General features: G+C 36.9%; 3 protein-coding genes across 5 annotated transcripts; 1 reads left to right on the top strand and 2 right to left on the bottom strand.

The window, feature by feature from the left end:
* The first annotated feature begins 858 nt into the window (after window positions 1-858).
* Window positions 859-1,962, top strand: LOC131004969 (uncharacterized). Its single transcript, XM_057931739.1, has 2 exons — window positions 859-1,800; window positions 1,891-1,962. The coding sequence occupies exons 1-2, from the start codon at window positions 859-861 to the stop codon at window positions 1,960-1,962; spliced, it is 1,014 nt and encodes a 337-aa protein (XP_057787722.1).
* Window positions 1,963-7,091: 5,129 nt separating this feature from the next.
* On the bottom strand, window positions 7,092-10,274 carry LOC131004977 (uncharacterized). 3 transcript variants are annotated; one of them, XM_057931756.1, is made up of 5 exons: window positions 10,019-10,274; window positions 9,114-9,282; window positions 8,926-9,002; window positions 7,699-8,805; window positions 7,092-7,532 (listed from the first exon to the last, which is right to left on the bottom strand). In XM_057931756.1, exons 4-5 carry the CDS (start codon window positions 8,800-8,802, stop codon window positions 7,461-7,463), a joined length of 1,176 nt encoding a protein of 391 aa, XP_057787739.1. In that variant the 5' UTR covers window positions 8,803-8,805; window positions 8,926-9,002; window positions 9,114-9,282; window positions 10,019-10,274; the 3' UTR covers window positions 7,092-7,460. The 3 variants fall into 3 exon arrangements, with proteins under 3 accessions (XP_057787739.1, XP_057787738.1, XP_057787740.1); XM_057931755.1 differs by having other exon boundaries at window positions 9,114-9,254; XM_057931757.1 differs by lacking the exons at window positions 8,926-9,002; window positions 9,114-9,282; window positions 10,019-10,274 and having other exon boundaries at window positions 7,699-8,919.
* Window positions 10,275-16,436: 6,162 nt separating this feature from the next.
* LOC131004981 (uncharacterized) lies at window positions 16,437-17,390 on the bottom strand. Its single transcript, XM_057931759.1, has 2 exons — window positions 17,041-17,390; window positions 16,437-16,874 (listed from the first exon to the last, which is right to left on the bottom strand). The coding sequence occupies exons 1-2, from the start codon at window positions 17,278-17,280 to the stop codon at window positions 16,803-16,805; spliced, it is 312 nt and encodes a 103-aa protein (XP_057787742.1). The 5' UTR covers window positions 17,281-17,390; the 3' UTR covers window positions 16,437-16,802.
* Window positions 17,391-18,679: the final 1,289 nt, after the last annotated feature.

Genomic DNA, 18,679 nt, shown 5'->3' with positions numbered 1-18,679 from the left:
GGTACGAGCTTCACTCATTTCATTTGTTTCTTCATTTTCATCGCCTATTGCTTAGTCCATGAGAGCGTCTAGGGTTTAGTTGAGTTTCGAAGTTCCGAAATCTGTAAGTCCATTTCGACCTAAATCCTCTTTTTTGTGTTTCTTTGGCAATGCAGCGATGAATTTGGGTTGTGTATATATCACGGAGGGAAGTTCGTTAGCGTAGGAACCAACAGCAGATTGTATTCTGGTGGTGAATTGACACCTAGATATGGCTTAGATAGAGATAGGTTTGGCTATCTTGATTTGGAGGAAGAAGTACAGAAATTAGGATACGTATCTTGGAAGTGTCTAGTATATAAGGTCCCTAGAACTCTTGTTTATATGGAATTGACTGAGGATAAGCATGTGATGCAAATGTTGAAGAACATCTCCAGGTCTTGCTGATCTATCTCTGTTTATGTAGATGATGGGAAGAGGGAAGTGGTTAAGGTTGTGACTGAAGTGGTTACTAAGACAGTGACAAAGACAATCACTACTACAAAGAGGAGTGTTGGTAAGGGAGGGGGGAAGTCTGAGAAGGTTAAGGAGAAGGTAGATGTGGGAGGGCGGAAAGTAGACAAGGGAAAGGGTAAAGTAGAACAGGGAGGGGAAAATGGAGAAGTGGGAGATGATGTTGTGCCACTTTACTCCCAATTGACAGATGCAACCGAATGGAGCACTGATGAGGATGATGATGATTATTGCCCAGGGGAGGAAGATGAAGAGTTAGTGGAATCTGGAGACAGTCTAGGAGATATGGAATTAGGTTCTGATGATGATGAATATGAACAAGCTAGGGTGAATCTGAGAGAGGATTTAGGTGTCTAGGGAGATAATATGGCTAACTCTGGGGAGGGGAAGGACAAGATGTCAGATAATGAATTGTCACTTGAGGCTGAGAACTCGGATAGTTGTGATTCTGATGGGCAATTAGTTAGGAGTAAGCAGCCTAAGGTGGTATATGATCCCAAAATGGATATTGCAGATTTGCAATTGGTACTAGGAATGAGATTTAAGGATGGTTTTCAATGCAAGGAGGCATTAATTAGTTGGAGCATAGTGAAAGGGCATCCTATCCATTTCAGGAGGGTCAACAAAGAGCAATGCGAGGCCTACTGTGAAGAGCCTTGTATGTGGAGGGTATATGCAAGCACTGTTCAGAAGGAGAAGAGTCTTGTAGTTAAAGTGCTTGGTGATGATCACACTTGCACATTTGCTGTCCAGAATAGACAAGCAAGCTACAAGTGGATTGGTGAGCAATACATTGAGGTGTTTAGAGTAAGGCCTCAAATGATGGTGGAGGAGTTCAGAAATGATGTCAAAATAAGGTTCAATATTGTTATTCCTAATGGCAGATTATATAGGGCTAAGGCTTATGCTCTAGAGACACTGAGAGGATCAGTGACTGGCCACTATGCAAAGCTGAGGACTTATATATCTGAGCTTATGAGAGTTGACAGAGAAGGGAGATTTGAATTACTGGTAGGGGATGGTACAATATTTAAAAGGTTGTATATAGGTTTTAGTGCTCTGAAAAAAAGATTTGTGGAGGGATGTAGACCCATCATAGGCTTAGATGGTTGTTTCCTGAGGACTCATCTACGAGGGCAGCTTCTTTGTGCTATTGGAAATTATGGAAATAACAAGATGTATCCAATTGCTTGGGCGGTTGTTGAAGTGGAAAATGAGGCATGTTGGGCATGGTTTATCTCTATGTTGCTTGAAGAACTTGGTGTTACAGATGGTTCAGGTTACACGTTCATATCGGATCAACAAAAGGTAAATAATTCTACATATACTGAATTTGTTGAATTTACATATACAGATGTTACATTTACTTACATTACAATGTTATTGAATTTGTTGTAGGGTTTGACAAATGCTGTAAAGGACTTGGCTCCTTTTGTTGAGCATAGAAACTGCGACGCCATGTTTATATGAATTGGAAAAAGCAGTTCAAATGAGTAACTCTAAAGCACATGTTCTGGGAAGGTGTTAGAAGTTCATACAAGGAGGAGTGGGATGTAGCAATGGACAAGTTGAAGGCAGAGAACATGATGGCTTATGAGAATTTCACTGAGAGAGACACATCCAGGTTCTGTAAAGCCTTTATATCTACTGCATGTGTGAGTGATATGGTAGATAATAATGTGTCTGAAACCTTTAATGGGTACATACTAAATGCTAGAGGGAAACATATAATACATATGTTGGAAGAAATAAGAAGTGGCCTTAGGGAGAGACAATTTAGGAAGTTAAAACATGTTGAAAGTGTGTCTGATGTGTTAACACCTGCTGTTAGAGTTTGGCTAGGTTCTGTACAGCTCACCCTAGGCTAGGGGGTAAGTTTGAGGTTGAGAACAAGGATGATAGATTCATAGTTTCTTTGCCTGAAAGAACATGCAGCTGTAGAGTTTGGGAGCTCACTGGCATCCCATGTATCCATGCCATTTCTGCTATCCATTTCATGAAGAAAGATCTAGCCAATTATGTCCACAAGTACCTGACCACTGAAACCCACTTGAAAGAATATTTATATCCATTGGAGCCAATAAATGGTGAAAGACAATGGCCCAAGGCAGTAGGCTATCCAGTTCAACCTCCACAAGTGAGGGTGATGCCTGGGAGGCCAAAGAAGAAAATGAGAAGGGATAAGGATGAGAAGGATCCCAAAAATCCTTCTAGAATGACTAGGGCAGGGACTGTTATGACATGCCAAAATTGTTTTCAGTGTGCAAGAATGAGACTGTGGAGAAAGAGAAGCCAAAAAAGAAAAAGCCAAGAAGACTAAGGAAACACCCTAGGCCAGATGATGATGTGAACTCAAGTGGAGCAAGTAAGAGTAAGAAGAAGAGTAAGAGTAAGACCCTAGCTATGGAACGAGGACAGGTACAAGCATCATTTTCATATTTTCCAGTCATGCAGAATTTGTTTGATTCAATGTTGATTCTAACTATGTTTCTAATGCTTGTTGTAGGCATCAAATGGTGTAGGGCACTTTGTGGGAGAGGAGACAGGAAACTCTTACATTTGCTCTGGGAGTATAGTGCATCAAGTACCAAGAGGGGAAGAACTATCATCTCAAGTGCCAACCCAACAATCCCAAACCAAGAACTGACTGTTGAAGCTGTCCAAAGACTAGTAGTGGTTTTAAATGTCCAAAGTTAGATCAGAAACTTGTTTTTGAAGTTCAAACTTATGAGACTCCTATTACTATGTATTTTGTATTTTCTTTTGCTGATGTCTACAAATTCCATATTATATGAATGGAGCCATATTTTATTTTGAAGATGCCAATGTGTCTAATACAAGATTCCAGCTTAGTATTTAAGTTTATTTTGAGTTCAAACTTATGAGACTCCTAATGCGAATTTCCATATTTTCATTACCAACAATTCAATGTCCATTGCACTTGAAAATTGGACAATACAATATGTATCTGAAAATAGGATACTAAACAAGAAGTTGAAGCACTAACATGTTCAAACACTAACCATAGCCTAATCTAGTAATCATTTCTAGAAAATGAGTGACATCGAAACTGCATAAACCAACACTCCAAAACAAGCACCATACATGAATTGCTTCATGTTGATGAATAGCTTCTTGTTGTCTTTCTCTTTCTCTTTGAGATGCTTAATCTCAACCTCCAATTGTCGGATTCTCATCATGTCCGGTTCAAGATACTGTTGTTGTCGGTAGTATTCGCCAATCTAGAAAGTTAGTTTCGATTCACCATCATCTTCTTCTTCTGCCTCTCCTATCGGAGTCTCAGGATCAACCCAATCGAAAAACACACACTGAGCCTTAATCTGCATAATAGGGTTCTACATTGTGAAAATCGACACTTAAACTAAACCCATTAATGAAAATCGACACTTACATATTTCTTCGGACAACATATGAACCTCCGTCCAGGGTTTTATTGTGTTTGCGACGTCCTAAGCACGACGCGGCTTCGGCAGTAACACTTTGTGGTCATGTCGGCCATGGCTGAACCGCCGGAGGAGGAAGATTTAGCATAAGCCATGGTAATTGTTGTGAGAGGAGAATGATCGAGAGAACCCTAATTCTCACAATTTCATTTGATTTGGAGTTCAAAAACATAGTCTCACGAAATAGATGATAAAACAACACAAAACGACGTTGTTCGTGTCTTTTAGAACGACGTCGTATAATATCCCGTCCAGCGTGTCCACGTCAACTTTTCGTTCAAGCAAAAAATGCCATGTCAGCTTTATAATAAGGCCGGAGCAAAAATTGTGAAAAAATTGAACGCGGGCCTAAATTCAGGGAAATTCAGACAAAATTTAAAGTATATGGAAAAGTTGAAAATCGGGCCAAAGTTCGTGTGTTTTAGCGTAATTAACCCGATTTTTAATTCTTTTATCTAGATTGAATACTCTTTTTCTTTTTTTGAGTGTTTTCCCCACAAGATTTTTGCTGACAGATTTTAACGGGATTTGGGCCAAGGGCCCTACAACATTAATGACCCTTGATATTAGGGCTTAGATAGGTTTAGAAAGTAGCCTATAAATAAAGAAAATGGTTAATTGCCCCTAAATACACCACATTTCCTTGAATTCTACAATTGCACATCACCTTTAAAATCCGCCCCTAAATACACCACATTTCATTGAATTCTACAATTGCACATCACCTTTAAATCCGCCCCAAAATCAGGGGCCGAGCCAGGCCCTAAAGACCGGGGGGGGGGCAAAACATGATAAAAAAAATTACAAAAAATTATATAATACTAAAATATTTTTATAATAATTCTCTACGATTACTCATATTCTGAAAGCGATATAATATCAACTCATTGTCAATTGTCTCAACTCAATATAAGTAACTAAACAATCATTCATCCAACGATCACCATTCGATTTCGAAGCCGGCTTTTGACAATCTTCATGGCAGAAAAAGCTCTTTCCACTGTTCAGTGGTAGGACCATGTTCTTGAGGAGCTTTTTCTCTTTGACTTGCCTCTTCATTCGTATTTGATGATTTTCTGATAATAAATCTGTCCATTCCTATTTGATGATAAATTAATTAAAAAATTTAACAATACTATGTAATAACAAAAAAAAAGTATTTAAAGTAGTTGATTTTGTATACCTTGTAATCCTCAAGTTGAAAAAGCTATGATAAAGATGAAAGAATTCTCAACTTGTTGATGATTTTTTTTTTTTCGCTTTTATTACAGTAGAAGACAGATAGAGACAAAACATAACCTAGAGTGAAAATAAGGTAATTTATAAGAAGAGAATACCGTTTCATATTTTCTTTTGATAAAAGGAAACTTGTGGAAAAAGATAACCACAATTTCTCTTTCCTATATATCTTTTATTTATTTATTTGTATCTTCTGTCTTTGTAAGGTATATAACCAAAAAAAAAGAAATCAAATTTTGTTAAGTCCATTTGCCAATCACACGTGATTGCCCTTTTTTCCTCAAATTTTTGTTGGGGCAAAAATATACATATTTTTATAATTATACATATATACATATACTAAATAAAAATTTACGAGGGGCAATTGCCCCACTAACCTATAAGGTAGCTCCGTCCCTGCCCAAAATACATCACCTTTATATTTTTTCTGTTTTTGCACATGACTAAAAAATCCTCAAGAAATAAATTAAAGTGTTAATTTATAAATTTAAATATCTTTTTAGCAGAGGAAATATAATAAAATAAAATTCTTTATTTATTTTTATAAGGAATTTTATTTTATTATATTTCCGCTGCTAAAAAGATATTTAAATTTATATTTAACACTTTAATTAGATTAGGGTGTTACCACTTTAAATGACGCGGCTTTCAGATTGGCAAAACTGTGTCGTTTTGAATGTTATGATCGTATGTGTTACCATTTTATTAATGTGGACAATAATTGCATGTTCCCATACTAAGTATACTATGTATTCTTATCCCATATTTAATATTTCAGGTAAATGACATTGGAGGCGCGTGGAGAGTCGAATGGGCGCGTCAAACCTCTTGAAAAAAAAAATGTTTCTTTCAAACTCATTATATTATTCATGTGGTACTTTTGATTATTGTGACTCTAAATTCCAAATTATATCGAATTCGTGTGAAATTTATTAAAATAAAAGTTTCATTTTATTTTCTTAATGTCATGACTTGTTTATTTTTTTACTTCAAGTTCTTTCTAAAAATTTATTAGAGAATTTATTTCTTTACAAAAATACTTATTTATATATATATATATATATATATATATATATATATATATATGATTTTAAACTTTATAAATAATTTTATTTTATTATATTTCCGCTGCTAAAAAGATATTTAAATTTATAAATTAACACTTTAATTTATTTCTTGAGGATTTTTTTAGTCATGTGCAAAAACAGAAAAAATATAAAGCTGATGTATTTTGGGGCGGATTTAAAGGTGATGTGCAATTGTAGAAGGAAATGCGGTGTATTTAGGGACGGATTTTAAAGGTGATGTGCAATTGTAGAATTCAAGAAAATGTGATGTATTTAGGGGCAATTAACCCTAAAGAAAAATATTCAAATATAAGGACATTAACTATTCTTTATCCACAAGAAATACAAAAGTAGAAATTCTTTCTTCCTCTTCAAGCTTTCCAAATTTCCTTCTTGTTTTGGGTTCGATTCTTATTGAATATATACATATTGATATATAATTTTTATATAAAAATTTGTATGTATATATATAATTTTAGTATTAACTACAATTAAGTTTTATCTTTTTCTTATTTTTTATTTTCATTTTTCAGTTTATATTAAATTATTTTGATTTTTCAGTTGGTTTGCTTTCTTTTTAATTTCAATTTTTCGATTCGATTTTATTTAGTTAATTTGATTCGGTTAGGATTTTTTTTAAAACCAAATATAAATTTGATTTAATTTGGGTTTTAACAAAAATCAAACCATAACACCGAAGGCAAGCACCCTTACTGCACAGGACACAATATTTGCATTCTATGACGAGACACTCATATTTTACAGATTACGAATAAAGGAACAAGAAAACCAGTGAGCATAATAACTCCAACCAAAGAAGACTAAGATCAACAACAAATTACAATCAGAAAATTCTCAGCATACCGTCACCATCATCTCAAAATACGCTAATATAATATTTTTATCCAAGCAAAGTGGATAATTAGGGAAGATACCAAGCTAACAAGCTAATCATATCTCAAAATACGCTAATATATATCTAATAAATAGGGAAGATAACAAGCTAGAATTATCAAACTACACTTGCATCAATGGTCTCTCAGTATGCACCATCATCTCAAAATACGCTAATAGTATAATATTTATATCCACGCAAAGTGGATAATTAGGGAAGATACCAAGCTAACAAGCTAATCATATCTCAAAATACGCTATGAATCTAATAAATAGGGAAGATATAACAAGCTAGATTATCAAACTACACTTGCATCAATGGTCCCTCAGTTGCTTCAATTATGTATCCTTCTTCTTCTTTCTCCAGATCCTCAGCCTGTTTATTGACATTTACTTCATCAACGTCAATAATATCATATAAACACAAATACTCATCCATAGTCTAAAATAAAAATCAACTCATGACTAAACTATGGCAATTTCTAGTATAAGCATAAGGAATTTATAATCAGTTGGAAACAATCATAATATCGAGAATTTACCTCAGCATGTGAAATTCCATTCAGTTGAACAAAGCTCTCAACAAATGGAGTTAGCTGTGCTATAGACCAACAAAAATTGATATCGGGATGATTCAACTTTCCAGTGGCACGATCAAACACTAGCACTTCATTATTCACGCTTAAAAAATACAATAGCTCACCGTTTCTCGAAAACCGTAACGGCCTTGAAACCCCACATGTATTGAAAACAGATTCCATTGTCCATGATCCGTTCTTCATAACCCAAAGTTCAAATCTCACAGGTATCTTATTTTCAGCTTCCCAGCATGCAAGATAACCAAACAAGCCTTTATACTCTAAAAAATGAGCACAACTTGACAGCTTTTGGATAGGAGGTACGGTTAAACTAGAACTACTTAACCCCTTTTGGATAGGTGGCCTGGGTATACTAGAAAGAGTTTCGGTAGAGAAGTCAAATGAAAGGAGAACTCCAATCTCTACATTTCCGATTAAATATCCTAGAGTATAATAAACCCCATTAATGGTAACACCAGGTCCACTAAGTAAACTAAACTCTGAGCATGGTATTATCTTCCAGGAATTAGTTTTGAGTGAATACAAGTGAATGTGGTAACTCAAATCAATGCTAATGCTATTCTCTTCCTCTTCCTCTTCCTCAACTTTTTCCGTATCAGCCAAAACAAGGTGCAACATTTTGTAATTATCTGCACATCTATTGTCAGACCACATTCCACAACCAATCTTATAATTGGTAACACGAAGACCACGAGGCTGTTGGTGATCACAGGAGGAGGAGTTAGGGAGGGCCTTAAACTCATTGGTTGTTGGGTTCCAAAGAAAATCATCATACTGCTCATTTTGAAAATGTAATAGACCATTACAACTTATGCCAGTGAAGAAACAAGTTTCCTTCAAAGGAGGGAGGATAAATGTAATATTTTGGTGAGGAAGAGATGGTCCCATCCTCTTCAACTGAATGTGCACTAAAATACATATATTTATGTTCATCAGGGTAGACGATGTAAATGTAAGGCTTAGGCATAGAGTAGGGAAACAAGTGATCCGAGAGTCCATAGGAAGAAGTATGTTTTGTCTCGGATATGCAGGGAACAATTGCCTCATTACCTACCCAATTAACAAACATCATATGTATACATTTCAGTTACGTACATATATAAAGTTTTATACATGTACCAAATCCAACTACATAAAGAAAAAAGTTTATTAATTATTGAAAATAAATACCTAGCCGCACAAGCTTTTTCCAATAAGGCGTGGCACCATAGATTCTAGTCGAACCCCCCTTCCTACTTTCCCACTCTCTGACACAAAAATTAACAATTTATACATCCAAATAACTCATCTTTAAACCCATACAAACAGGTCAGAATAAATCAATTACCAAATTAGAAAGAAAGAAATAAAAAAAAAACCTGCTGGTCTGTTGAATTAGGGTTCCGATTCTGGGGCCCATGAAACAATTGCTAGATCGAACATGTTGGCCATAGAGAGAAGGAAGCATCGGAAGGCAGCGCTTGGCAGCGGAGGTGGCGACGTGTGCAGCCATGCAGTATCTGAGAAGAGGAGAGTTGAACACAGTGACTGGAAACGACTATAATAAATTAAAATACAATATTAAGGATTTCAAGGTAAAAACAAGTGAAAGAAAGTGGAGTTGCGATGAACCCATTAGCTATGTCAATAACCACAAGAATTCCTCAATCCTTTCAATCAAGACCCTACACAAAATATCAAAATCTCCACATTGAAATTTCCTATTCCCGCCACATTAACTAAATTGAACATATTATGCACAAACTTAGAGGAATCATATGATTGAAAAACACGAGAATATCCAGATTAAACAACACGAAGAAGATATTGTGTGGGAGAGAGCTCCTCGAAAGCATCAGATGTTAAACTCAGCCAAAGACTACTTTTCCCAGCCCCAGAATCTCCAACTAGCAACTTTAAACAAATAATCGAATTCCGGCGATGATGATTCCATATTTCTTAAGATTATCCATGAATTAAAGCAATTCGAATTTGTTGGCCAAATACCAGTTCATTTATACAGATTCTGCACGAAAAAAATAAACTATTTGCTGTATGCACCTCCAGCTGAAGCTTCTGACACATAATAAAGAAATAAAACTAATTTTTACTGTAAATAGTTTAAATAGTGGTAGATCTAAAGTATTACATTGAAGAATTTCCAAAATCGTAATTTATTTATCTAATGTCCGATTATTTCATAGATCTACAAAATATTCAAGTATTCTTCAGTAAGACGAAAAAAAAAAAAAAAATTAAACACCTAAACAGCCTGCCTCGTTACCTTTCGTTGGGAACTTGGGCGTTGGAAACTGCTGCTGCTACGCAGTCGTCAGGCGGAGGTATCGAGGCCGAAGGAGGCGGATCCGGGAAAGGCTAGGTGAGGGCGGCGGGCTGTCGATCGAAGGAGACGGGGCGGGGCGAGGGCTTGGGGGCACTGCTGCTGTGCTGCCTGCTTGGCTCTTGCAGGTCGCAGCGCTTGGATGGAGAGGTCCTAGGCGGCGAGGCCGTGGCCAGAGGCGACCGGCGGACGGCAGAGAGAGTGAAAAAGGCATGACAGATTGTAGTGACAAGAAAAGACATAAATCACAAACCTATTTCTAATTTCGATTTGGCTAAATATCATTTTCTGACCCATTAATTCAGTGTTTTTTTTATCAAATATTTCATCTTAACCATAATTTCAAAATAATATTCATAATTTAATTCTTTTTTATTTATGGTCCATAAAAATTATCTGACTATCAATATTAACATGTTTCGGCCAAACGCCAACTTGACAACCACCAAAAAAAAAAAAAAATTGCTGGCAGTGATGACCCACCGATTCTTTGTAACCCTATTATAATTTCCCTATCTCCGCCCCTTGCGCACCCACCAATAGAGCTGTCAAATGGGCCGGGTCAGGCCAGCCCGGTTGATGCGTCTTCGACTTTTGGGCCATTTGATCCTGTTTTTTTCTCTTTCTTTGTGTCAGTTCAGGTCTGTCCGGGGAAAAACAACGTTGTCAAGGAAGGAAGGTCCAGTAAAGCGGAAACAGAGGAAATGTGGTCGGAATGGGCATTACCAAGCCCAGATTGCAATGTCATGTTTACCAGCTTGGAGCCTAGGCGCAGTACCTCTCAAGTCTAACTTGGGCACGGGAACCCGAAGCAACCCACCTGGTATGAGCCGAACCGAATGAAGCATTCCGTCTGACCATTACAAGGAGAAGCAGACAGCCGGAGCCGAGAAAGGAAAGTAAATTCCGAAGATTTGATAGAAGGATGCAAAAGAACGGAGAAAGAGCTAGAAGAATCTGGAAAAAATGAAAGTTGACTCAAGCTTGCAGCTGGAAAATATCTTCAATCGGATCAATCAAGGATTGCGCTAAAGAAGGAAAGAAGATCTCAATGAAGATATGAAGCTGGCGCAACTAGGGTTAGCTCCCTACCATTTCTGCAGTATAAAAAGAGAAGCAGCCACAGCTATCAAGGACTTTTTGCCTGTTGAACTTTTTGACACTAGAACTTTTGTTTTTTTATAAGCAGCCACAGCTATCAAGGACTTTTTGCCCGTTGAACTTTTTGACACTAGAACTTTTGCAACTAAAAACTCTTAGGCCAGTTTTATACTCTTCAGCCGACTTGTGGCATCCAAACACTTTACATTTCAGTATTTCATTTCCAGAATATTTGTTTAGTTTTGCTTTCATTTTCATTCCATTGCAAGAACAAGATCAAGGCCTTTCGCCTTAGGTATTCTACTAATTCACGTATTTATCTTTTGCTTAATGATGTGTTTAGTTTAAGTAATTTTGCATTTACGCTTTTCAATATGTGTGAGTAGTTCCTTTGGTAAGGTAAAGGGTGAAGGGTTGTATACTGAAAGCAAGACTTTATGCTTGTATACATTGATTCCTTAGTTCACTGTGATTCTTTTATCTGAAATATTGTTATTGCATAATCATATTATATCCCAATTTATCTCATACTATAGATTATATGGTGTGTTGTAGATCACAGAAGATCATATAATTGGAAGAAGTTGAGATATAAATTGAGTTCACAATCGAGGCAACTATGGACGAGTTGTTGGTGTAGATTGTAGCATAAATGGATAAATAGTTTGTCTTGACTATTTATTTATCCTAGTACCTTCGTGTATTGAACTGGATCACAGTGAGATGAATTCTTATATTCTGACTAATTAAGAATCAAGATCTCGGCGACTTAAATAGTCTTAACCTTAGTTGGATTAATCGGTGTGAATAATATATTGACTATTGTTTTGATTTATCATGGGTGAGAGTTCTCTTGAAGCTCAATATACTCGATACTTTGGGTGATAGCAATTATTATTTGACATGCGATTACATTGCAATAAGGATTTGTGTCCTGCTAATAACAAGATGATAATATGCTCTCGAGGAACTTAATAAGTTTATCGTATTAAACCCCTGCAGGTCGAATTAGTTTCGATACGATAATAAGTTCAAGTGGTAGCACTCGAGATGTCGTTTATTATTAAACGACTGATTAATTAATTAATTGATCGTCAGAGGAATTAATTAATTAATGGATATTAGATATCTTAAACACGGAGATTTATTAAGTCTAATACTAGCTCCGACTCTTCTAAATAATAAAGAGGTAAATCAGTATTAATTTTCTAGTGGAATAAATTAATACTTGTGTCTCGATTTTATCTTGGCTGAATAAGAAAATCGAGCACTAGGAGGCCAAACTTTATTCAAGCTAGTAGATCCCCGCTTGGCCCAATAAAGGTTGTACTCCTTAAGTGAGCATTCCCTCTCCTCTCTTAAGTCTTTGGGCTTGGTCTGATTTAATTATGTTTTGGGCTTATTATTTAGGTATGTCTAATGCCTAGCATAAGTAATAAGACAACCCAAAAACCTAATTAATTAATCATTTACACACGTGAGAGCATATTTGAGAGAGAGAGCAGACGCCAACTTTGCTGGAGAAGACTTCAAGATCGTTGCCACCTAACGTGAAGTCTTACCGTAGGAACAAATTGAAAGATCAACACTGGAGTCTCTCATCACCAGATTTGCAAGTAAGTTTCGATCTCTTGCAATAGGCACTTATGATTTTTGTATGTACTTGTTTGGTATCCGAAGTTGGTCACGGGCATGTGGATCATATGTCAAAATATGGTTTCTTCAAAGGGGTGGAAATAATTGTTGTCGATATGTAAAACTATTGTGAATTGTGAGGCATTTGTGCTTTCGGTTTAGTCTAGTAGTTCCAGAAGGATCTGAGCCAAACCATGGACAGTAGGGGCCTAACGGGTGAACTCCGTTCGGCAAAAGGTTGTCCATGTCAAGCAAAGGCTAGGCATACTTGGGCGTGACAACCAGTATGTCCATGACCGAGTAGCTGCGCAGCATCAACAAAAGGTGTTGTAGATCCGGAAGATGAGAAAATGATTAATGGGATACACTGTCCTCTCTCGATCTTGGGCTTCTTTAGTGACTACCCATCAACTGTGACGAGGCATAAAGCCATGGTTATCAAACAAGGAAGATGTTTATTGCATCGTACGTGTGATTATGACCGGTCGGTTTGGTACCGGAAATTACAATCCCGAGAGTCATACGTGCTCAGGGTCCGGGGACCTTGGGAGAGAAGGTTGATGAGGGCCATACTTGGTGAGTAACGGGTATGACTAGTATCTAAGGAGGAGTGAAGCACAGCCTTGTGACCGGGGAAAAACCGTGATCTTCGGACTAAGTGATTACAACGGATTCAACCATCCTAAGCGTGAAGTATAATCTCTTGAAACGCCCCAATGTCTTTAGGCCACGCCTTGAGGTTATATGGATCATGGACGGATCTTCAGTATGCCTATGACCAATACAAATATCTACAGCAGTTATGACCTAACCGAAAACCTTACCCCTTTTTATATTTGATCTACGTTTAGTTTACTTGTGCAGGTTATACAGATTGAGACTTGTGACACCTCAATTTGTTTACAGAGAACAAAGTGTTCCTCACTCCCTGTAGGATTCGACCCTATACTTGCTGCTAAGACTGTTCTTTGGTTGCGAGCAATAGGAGCGTGTACTGTCCGTCTGGGGCATACACAAGTATTTTGATCGTACCGTACGACGGGTGCGTATCACCGGTCCAATCCTCTGGGCTTTTAAATTATACCGGGTCAGATGAGACCGGCCCAAAATATGATCGCGACTCAAAATAGCAAGCTCAACTCAATTCTTATCGGGCCATCGGGCGGTAGGGTAAGGCCAAACCCGCCCAATATTTTTTTCTCTTAAATTTTATTTTTTTGCTATAAAAATGAGTAAAAAAAATAAAATTAAATCTACTAACATCAAATCAAATCATCAATTTACAAATATAATTAGAGATAAAATAAAATTTTTAAATAATATTCCCTCCGTTCCACGAATCTCGAGTCATTTTTTTTCAACCGTCCCACGAATCTTGAGTCATTTCCAAATATAGTAAGAATTAGATAAAAGATAAGGGTTATTAATTACATTATTGACAAACATGGTTTTCGTACCTCCATTTCGTATGAATTGTTGTCATTTTTCTCCATGAATTGATTGTTAATATGTGTTTGTATCTCAATTTTTGAGTTTTGTTAAGTTTTGATGCTTGGTGTAACTTTTGGAGTGATTTCAGGGAAAATCAAAGATAAATTAGAGAATTTTGAAATCATAAGCTTGAAGTTCATCTCGAGAGGAATCCGTGAGCGCAAACGACGACCAAATCGGAGTTTGGACGAGAGAGAACGGAGCCGAACGAGCGAACTGCACATAAAGTCTAGGACCCCGCAGTCCAGGCCGCGGCCACGGGCTCGACCACGGCCCTCTGCTCCAAAATTGCCCAGCAACCGCGGTTCGGGCTGCGGTTGCGGCCCAACCGCGGGCCTCTGCTCCAGATCAGTCCAGAAAATTTTTTATAATCACCCGCGGTCCGAGACGCGGCCGCGGGCTTCCCTTCTTCCGGCTGCGGTGGTCAGCACGACCGTGGGGAAAAGACGAGGATCCGCCATTTGGTGGGCCCAAACGCGATTTTGAGCTAAAACACCTATTTTTTTTAATCTTTCAACACACACGCCCAATTTCATCTTCCCCGATCCTCCAAACAAAACCCTAACCTCCATTAATGCTCACACCTACCTTTTGAAGAAACATTGAAGATGAGAAAAGATTGAAGAAAGCCCATTAATAGGATTTGTCACACATTACTCTCTCTTTCCTATATGTATTTCTTTGATTTAAGTATGTTGTTTGTGAACATGGTAGGCTAAATCCCCCTTTGATTTCAGGATTAGGCTAGATGGATGTTGTAATAGATTGATTTTATTATGATCAATATTTGTCTTTGATTATGTCTTCTCCATTATATTTTCAACCCCTAGTGTATAAGCTTACTAGCTTAGCATGATCTCTAATCACTAACTTCCATTCAGTTGCTGATCGAGTGTATAAGCTCCCAAAGAACACATTCAGTGGTAAACTATTAGAGCTGCACACAATGAGCAAAATAATCGAAATCGAATAACTGAATTGATTCAAACTGAATATTAAAATATGGTTCAATTTTTTCAATTTTTCGATTTGGCTTGGTTTGATTTTCAAAAGAATTCGGTTTTTTTATTCGATTCGGCTTGGTTTTGTAAAAATCGAACAAAATTGAAAACCGAACTATATTACATTGATGAGGATGGAATTATAGATTCCCGTTCTTCTAAAGGAGGGCCCACATAAGATACATCAAGCCCACTTAAGGCCCTAAAATAAGTCATATATAACTAAAATTAGCTTATTATATTCGTGTTATTTTGATATTGTCGAAAGAATATAAAGTCGTGTTGGGCAGATCTGAAGCAACCATAAATCTGAGCCTGACAGAGCTGCAATGAGAAATAAGACAGATTTGAGGATGCGAGTCCAAGCTAAAGAACTAATAAAAATATGGAGCCGATTTGAAGACTATCTGAAAGTTAGAAGATATATGTATTTTTAATTCTTTTATCTAGATTAAATACTCTTTTTCTTTTTTTGAGTGTTTTCCCCACAAGATTTCTGCTGACAGATTTTAACGGGATTTGGGCCAAGGGCACTACAACATTAATGAGCCTTGATATTAGGGCTTAGATAGGTTTAGAAAGTAGCCTATAAATAAAAGAAAAATATTCAAATGTAAGGACATTAACTATTCTTTATCCACAAGAAATACAAAAGTAGAAATTCTTTCTTCCTCTTCAAGCTTTCCAAATTTCCTTCTTGTTTTGGGTTCGATTCTTATCGAATATATTGATATATAATTTTTATATAAAAATTTGTATGTATATATATAATTTTAGTATTAACTACAATTAAATTTTATCTTTTTCTTATTTTTTTATTTTATTTTTTCAGTTTTTTTTTTTTAAATTATTTTGATTTTTTGGTTTGGTTTGCTTTCTTTTTAATTTCAATTTTTCGATTCGATTTTATTTAATTAATTCGGTTCGGTTAGGATTTTTTTTAAAACCAAATATAAATTTGATTCAATTTGGGTTTTAACAAAAATCAAACCATAACACCGAAGGCACATACCCTTACTGCACAGGACACAATATTTGCATTCTATGACGAGACACTCATATTTTACAGATTACGGATAAAGGAACAAGAAAACCAGTGAGCATAATAACTCCAACCAAAGAAGACTAAGATCAACAACAAATTAAAATCAGAAAATTCTCAGCATACCGCCACCATCATCTCAAAACACGCTAATATAATATTTTTATCCAGGCAAAGTGGATAATTAGGGAAGATACCAAGCTAACAAGCTAATCATATCTCAAAATACGCTAATATATATCTAATAAATAGGGAAGATAACAAGCTAGAATTATCAAACTACACTTGCATCAATGGTCTCTAAGTATGCACCATCATCTCAAAATACGCTAATATAATATTTTTATCCACGCAAAGTGGATAATTAGGGAAGATACCAAGCTAACAAGCTAATCATATCTCAAAATACGCTATGAATCTAATAAATAGGGAAGATATAACAAGCTAGATTATCAAACTACACTTGCATCAATGGTCCCTCAGTTGCTTCAATTATGTATCCTTCTTCTTCTTTCTCCAGATCCTCAGTCTGTTTATTGACATTTACTTCATCAACGTCAATAATATCATATAAACACAAATACTCATCCATAGTCTAAAATAAAAATCAACTCATGACTAAACTATGGCAATTTCTAGTATAAGCATAAGGAATTTATAATCAGTTGGAAACAATCATAATATCGAGAATTTACCTCAGCATGTGAAATTCCATTCAGTTGAACAAAGCTCTCAACAAATGGAGTTAGCTGTGCTATAGACCAACAAAAATTGATACCGGGATGATTCAACTTTCCAGTGGCACGATCAAACACGAGCACTTCATCATTCACGCTTAAAAAATACAATAGCTCACCGTTTCTCGAAAACCGTAACGGCCTTGAAACCCCACATGTATGGAAAACAGATTCCATTGTCCATGATCCGTTCTTCATAACCCAAAGTTCAAATCTCACAGGTATCTCATTTTCAGCTTCCCAGCATGCAAGATAACCAAACAAGCCTTTATACTCTAAAAAATGAGCACAACTTGACAGCTTTTGGATAGGAGTGTTATTGACGGGTGTAGAAATGTGGACAGAATAACGACGTGAATGTAGGAACCGAGGCAAGAGTTGGACTCTTTCTCCGGAAGACAAAATTGCCCCGCATAGTACACACAGTTCGATGGCAAATGTCCCCAAGATACAACGGTTTAATGAGTACGAGACCTTGTACTAGAAACTCAAACTTCCAGCGAACTATAGAATACTCGGGACTTGAGTATGAACTAGAAGAGAGAATGAGTAAAATAATTATCTGAATTAATTTTTGGTGTGTCTAATCTCATTCTGCAGGGCTGTATTTATAGGAGAAGGAAGGGTGCTATAAAGAGGTGTCTGCCAGGGGGTGTCTGTTCGAACCAGGCTATGGTCCGAACCATCGCATTGGTTCGGTCAAAGGGGTGCGAGCCAACCACCCCCACCTCACCAGTCTGATCCAACCGCTGCCACGTCAGCAACCTCATCCACCCAGATTCATTATCCGCCACGCGGTGCCACGTCACCGAGCCACATGTTCCACGTCACTGCCACGTCACACGAGCCACCGTTTCATTTGTCAAAACTAAAGGCTCCTCAAAGCTCCTCGCGACGACGCGAAGTGCAAAGTGCGCCTACAAAGCGCCCATTGCGACAAGTGCGACGTGCACGTGCTCGGCCTCGGACTCGGAAGGTGTTCCTCGTAGGAATTTGAGCCTTAGCCTAAAAAGGCTAAGTCAAAACCCACTTGGGTGCACCATAAGGTCCACCATAGAGAAGCACACTTGATTGTTCCTTTATGGTGGAGAGCACTTAATAAATAGCTTTCAACTTCCTTATTTTTCCAATGTGGGATGACACTCCACATTTCCATTTTCAATGACTATCTTTTGGCATTTAATTACTCATTCAATTCTTAATAGATTTGAACAAGTAAATATAGCAAATTAATCTACTCAAAATGTAGATTCCAAATATGTCATTTAATTCCATTAATTACAATGTAATTATGGACTAATTAAGTCATTTATTCCAACAATCCCCCACATGAATGATGATTAATGCAAATGCAAAAAACTAAGTCCCGACGATCCATTATTGCATTAGGATAGGTAGTTGTTAGCTTTGAACCTTCCTTAGTGTAATGCCATCAGATTTACTCGTTGCTCGGTGAACATGATGTCTTGAACCGGTCAACTTTTGTGTAAACCTAGTCAACAACATACACACAATAATAGATCTAAATATGTTTCGTTCTCACGTTGTGTCTATTTCGGCCTTGGACCATCTCTTGGATTTATAAGTGTTTTTTGAT

The sequence above is a fragment of the Salvia miltiorrhiza genome, unplaced genomic scaffold, assembly GCF_028751815.1.
Source record: "Salvia miltiorrhiza cultivar Shanhuang (shh) unplaced genomic scaffold, IMPLAD_Smil_shh original_scaffold_478, whole genome shotgun sequence".
In the NCBI taxonomy this organism is placed as follows: Eukaryota; Viridiplantae; Streptophyta; class Magnoliopsida; order Lamiales; family Lamiaceae; genus Salvia; species Salvia miltiorrhiza.
This window is presented reverse-complemented; position numbering and strand designations above follow the sequence as displayed.

Excerpts from the sequence above, each read along its gene's own strand:
- LOC131004981 (XM_057931759.1), bottom strand. The coding sequence starts at position 17,280 with ATGAAGAACGGATCATGGACAATGGAATCTGTTTTCCATACATGTGGG. Across the intron at positions 16,875-17,040 it reads ATGGAATTTCACATGCTGAG|ACTGAGGATCTGGAGAAAGA; the intron begins GTAAATTCTCGA and ends GTCAATAAACAG.
- LOC131004977 (XM_057931756.1), bottom strand. The coding sequence starts at position 8,802 with ATGAGGCAATTGTTCCCTGCATATCCGAGACAAAACATACTTCTTCCT. Across the intron at positions 7,533-7,698 it reads ATGGAATTTCACATGCTGAG|GCTGAGGATCTGGAGAAAGA; the intron begins GTAAATTCTCGA and ends GTCAATAAACAG.
- LOC131004969 (XM_057931739.1), top strand. The coding sequence starts at position 859 with ATGGCTAACTCTGGGGAGGGGAAGGACAAGATGTCAGATAATGAATTG. Across the intron at positions 1,801-1,890 it reads TCATATCGGATCAACAAAAG|GGTTTGACAAATGCTGTAAA; the intron begins GTAAATAATTCT and ends AATTTGTTGTAG.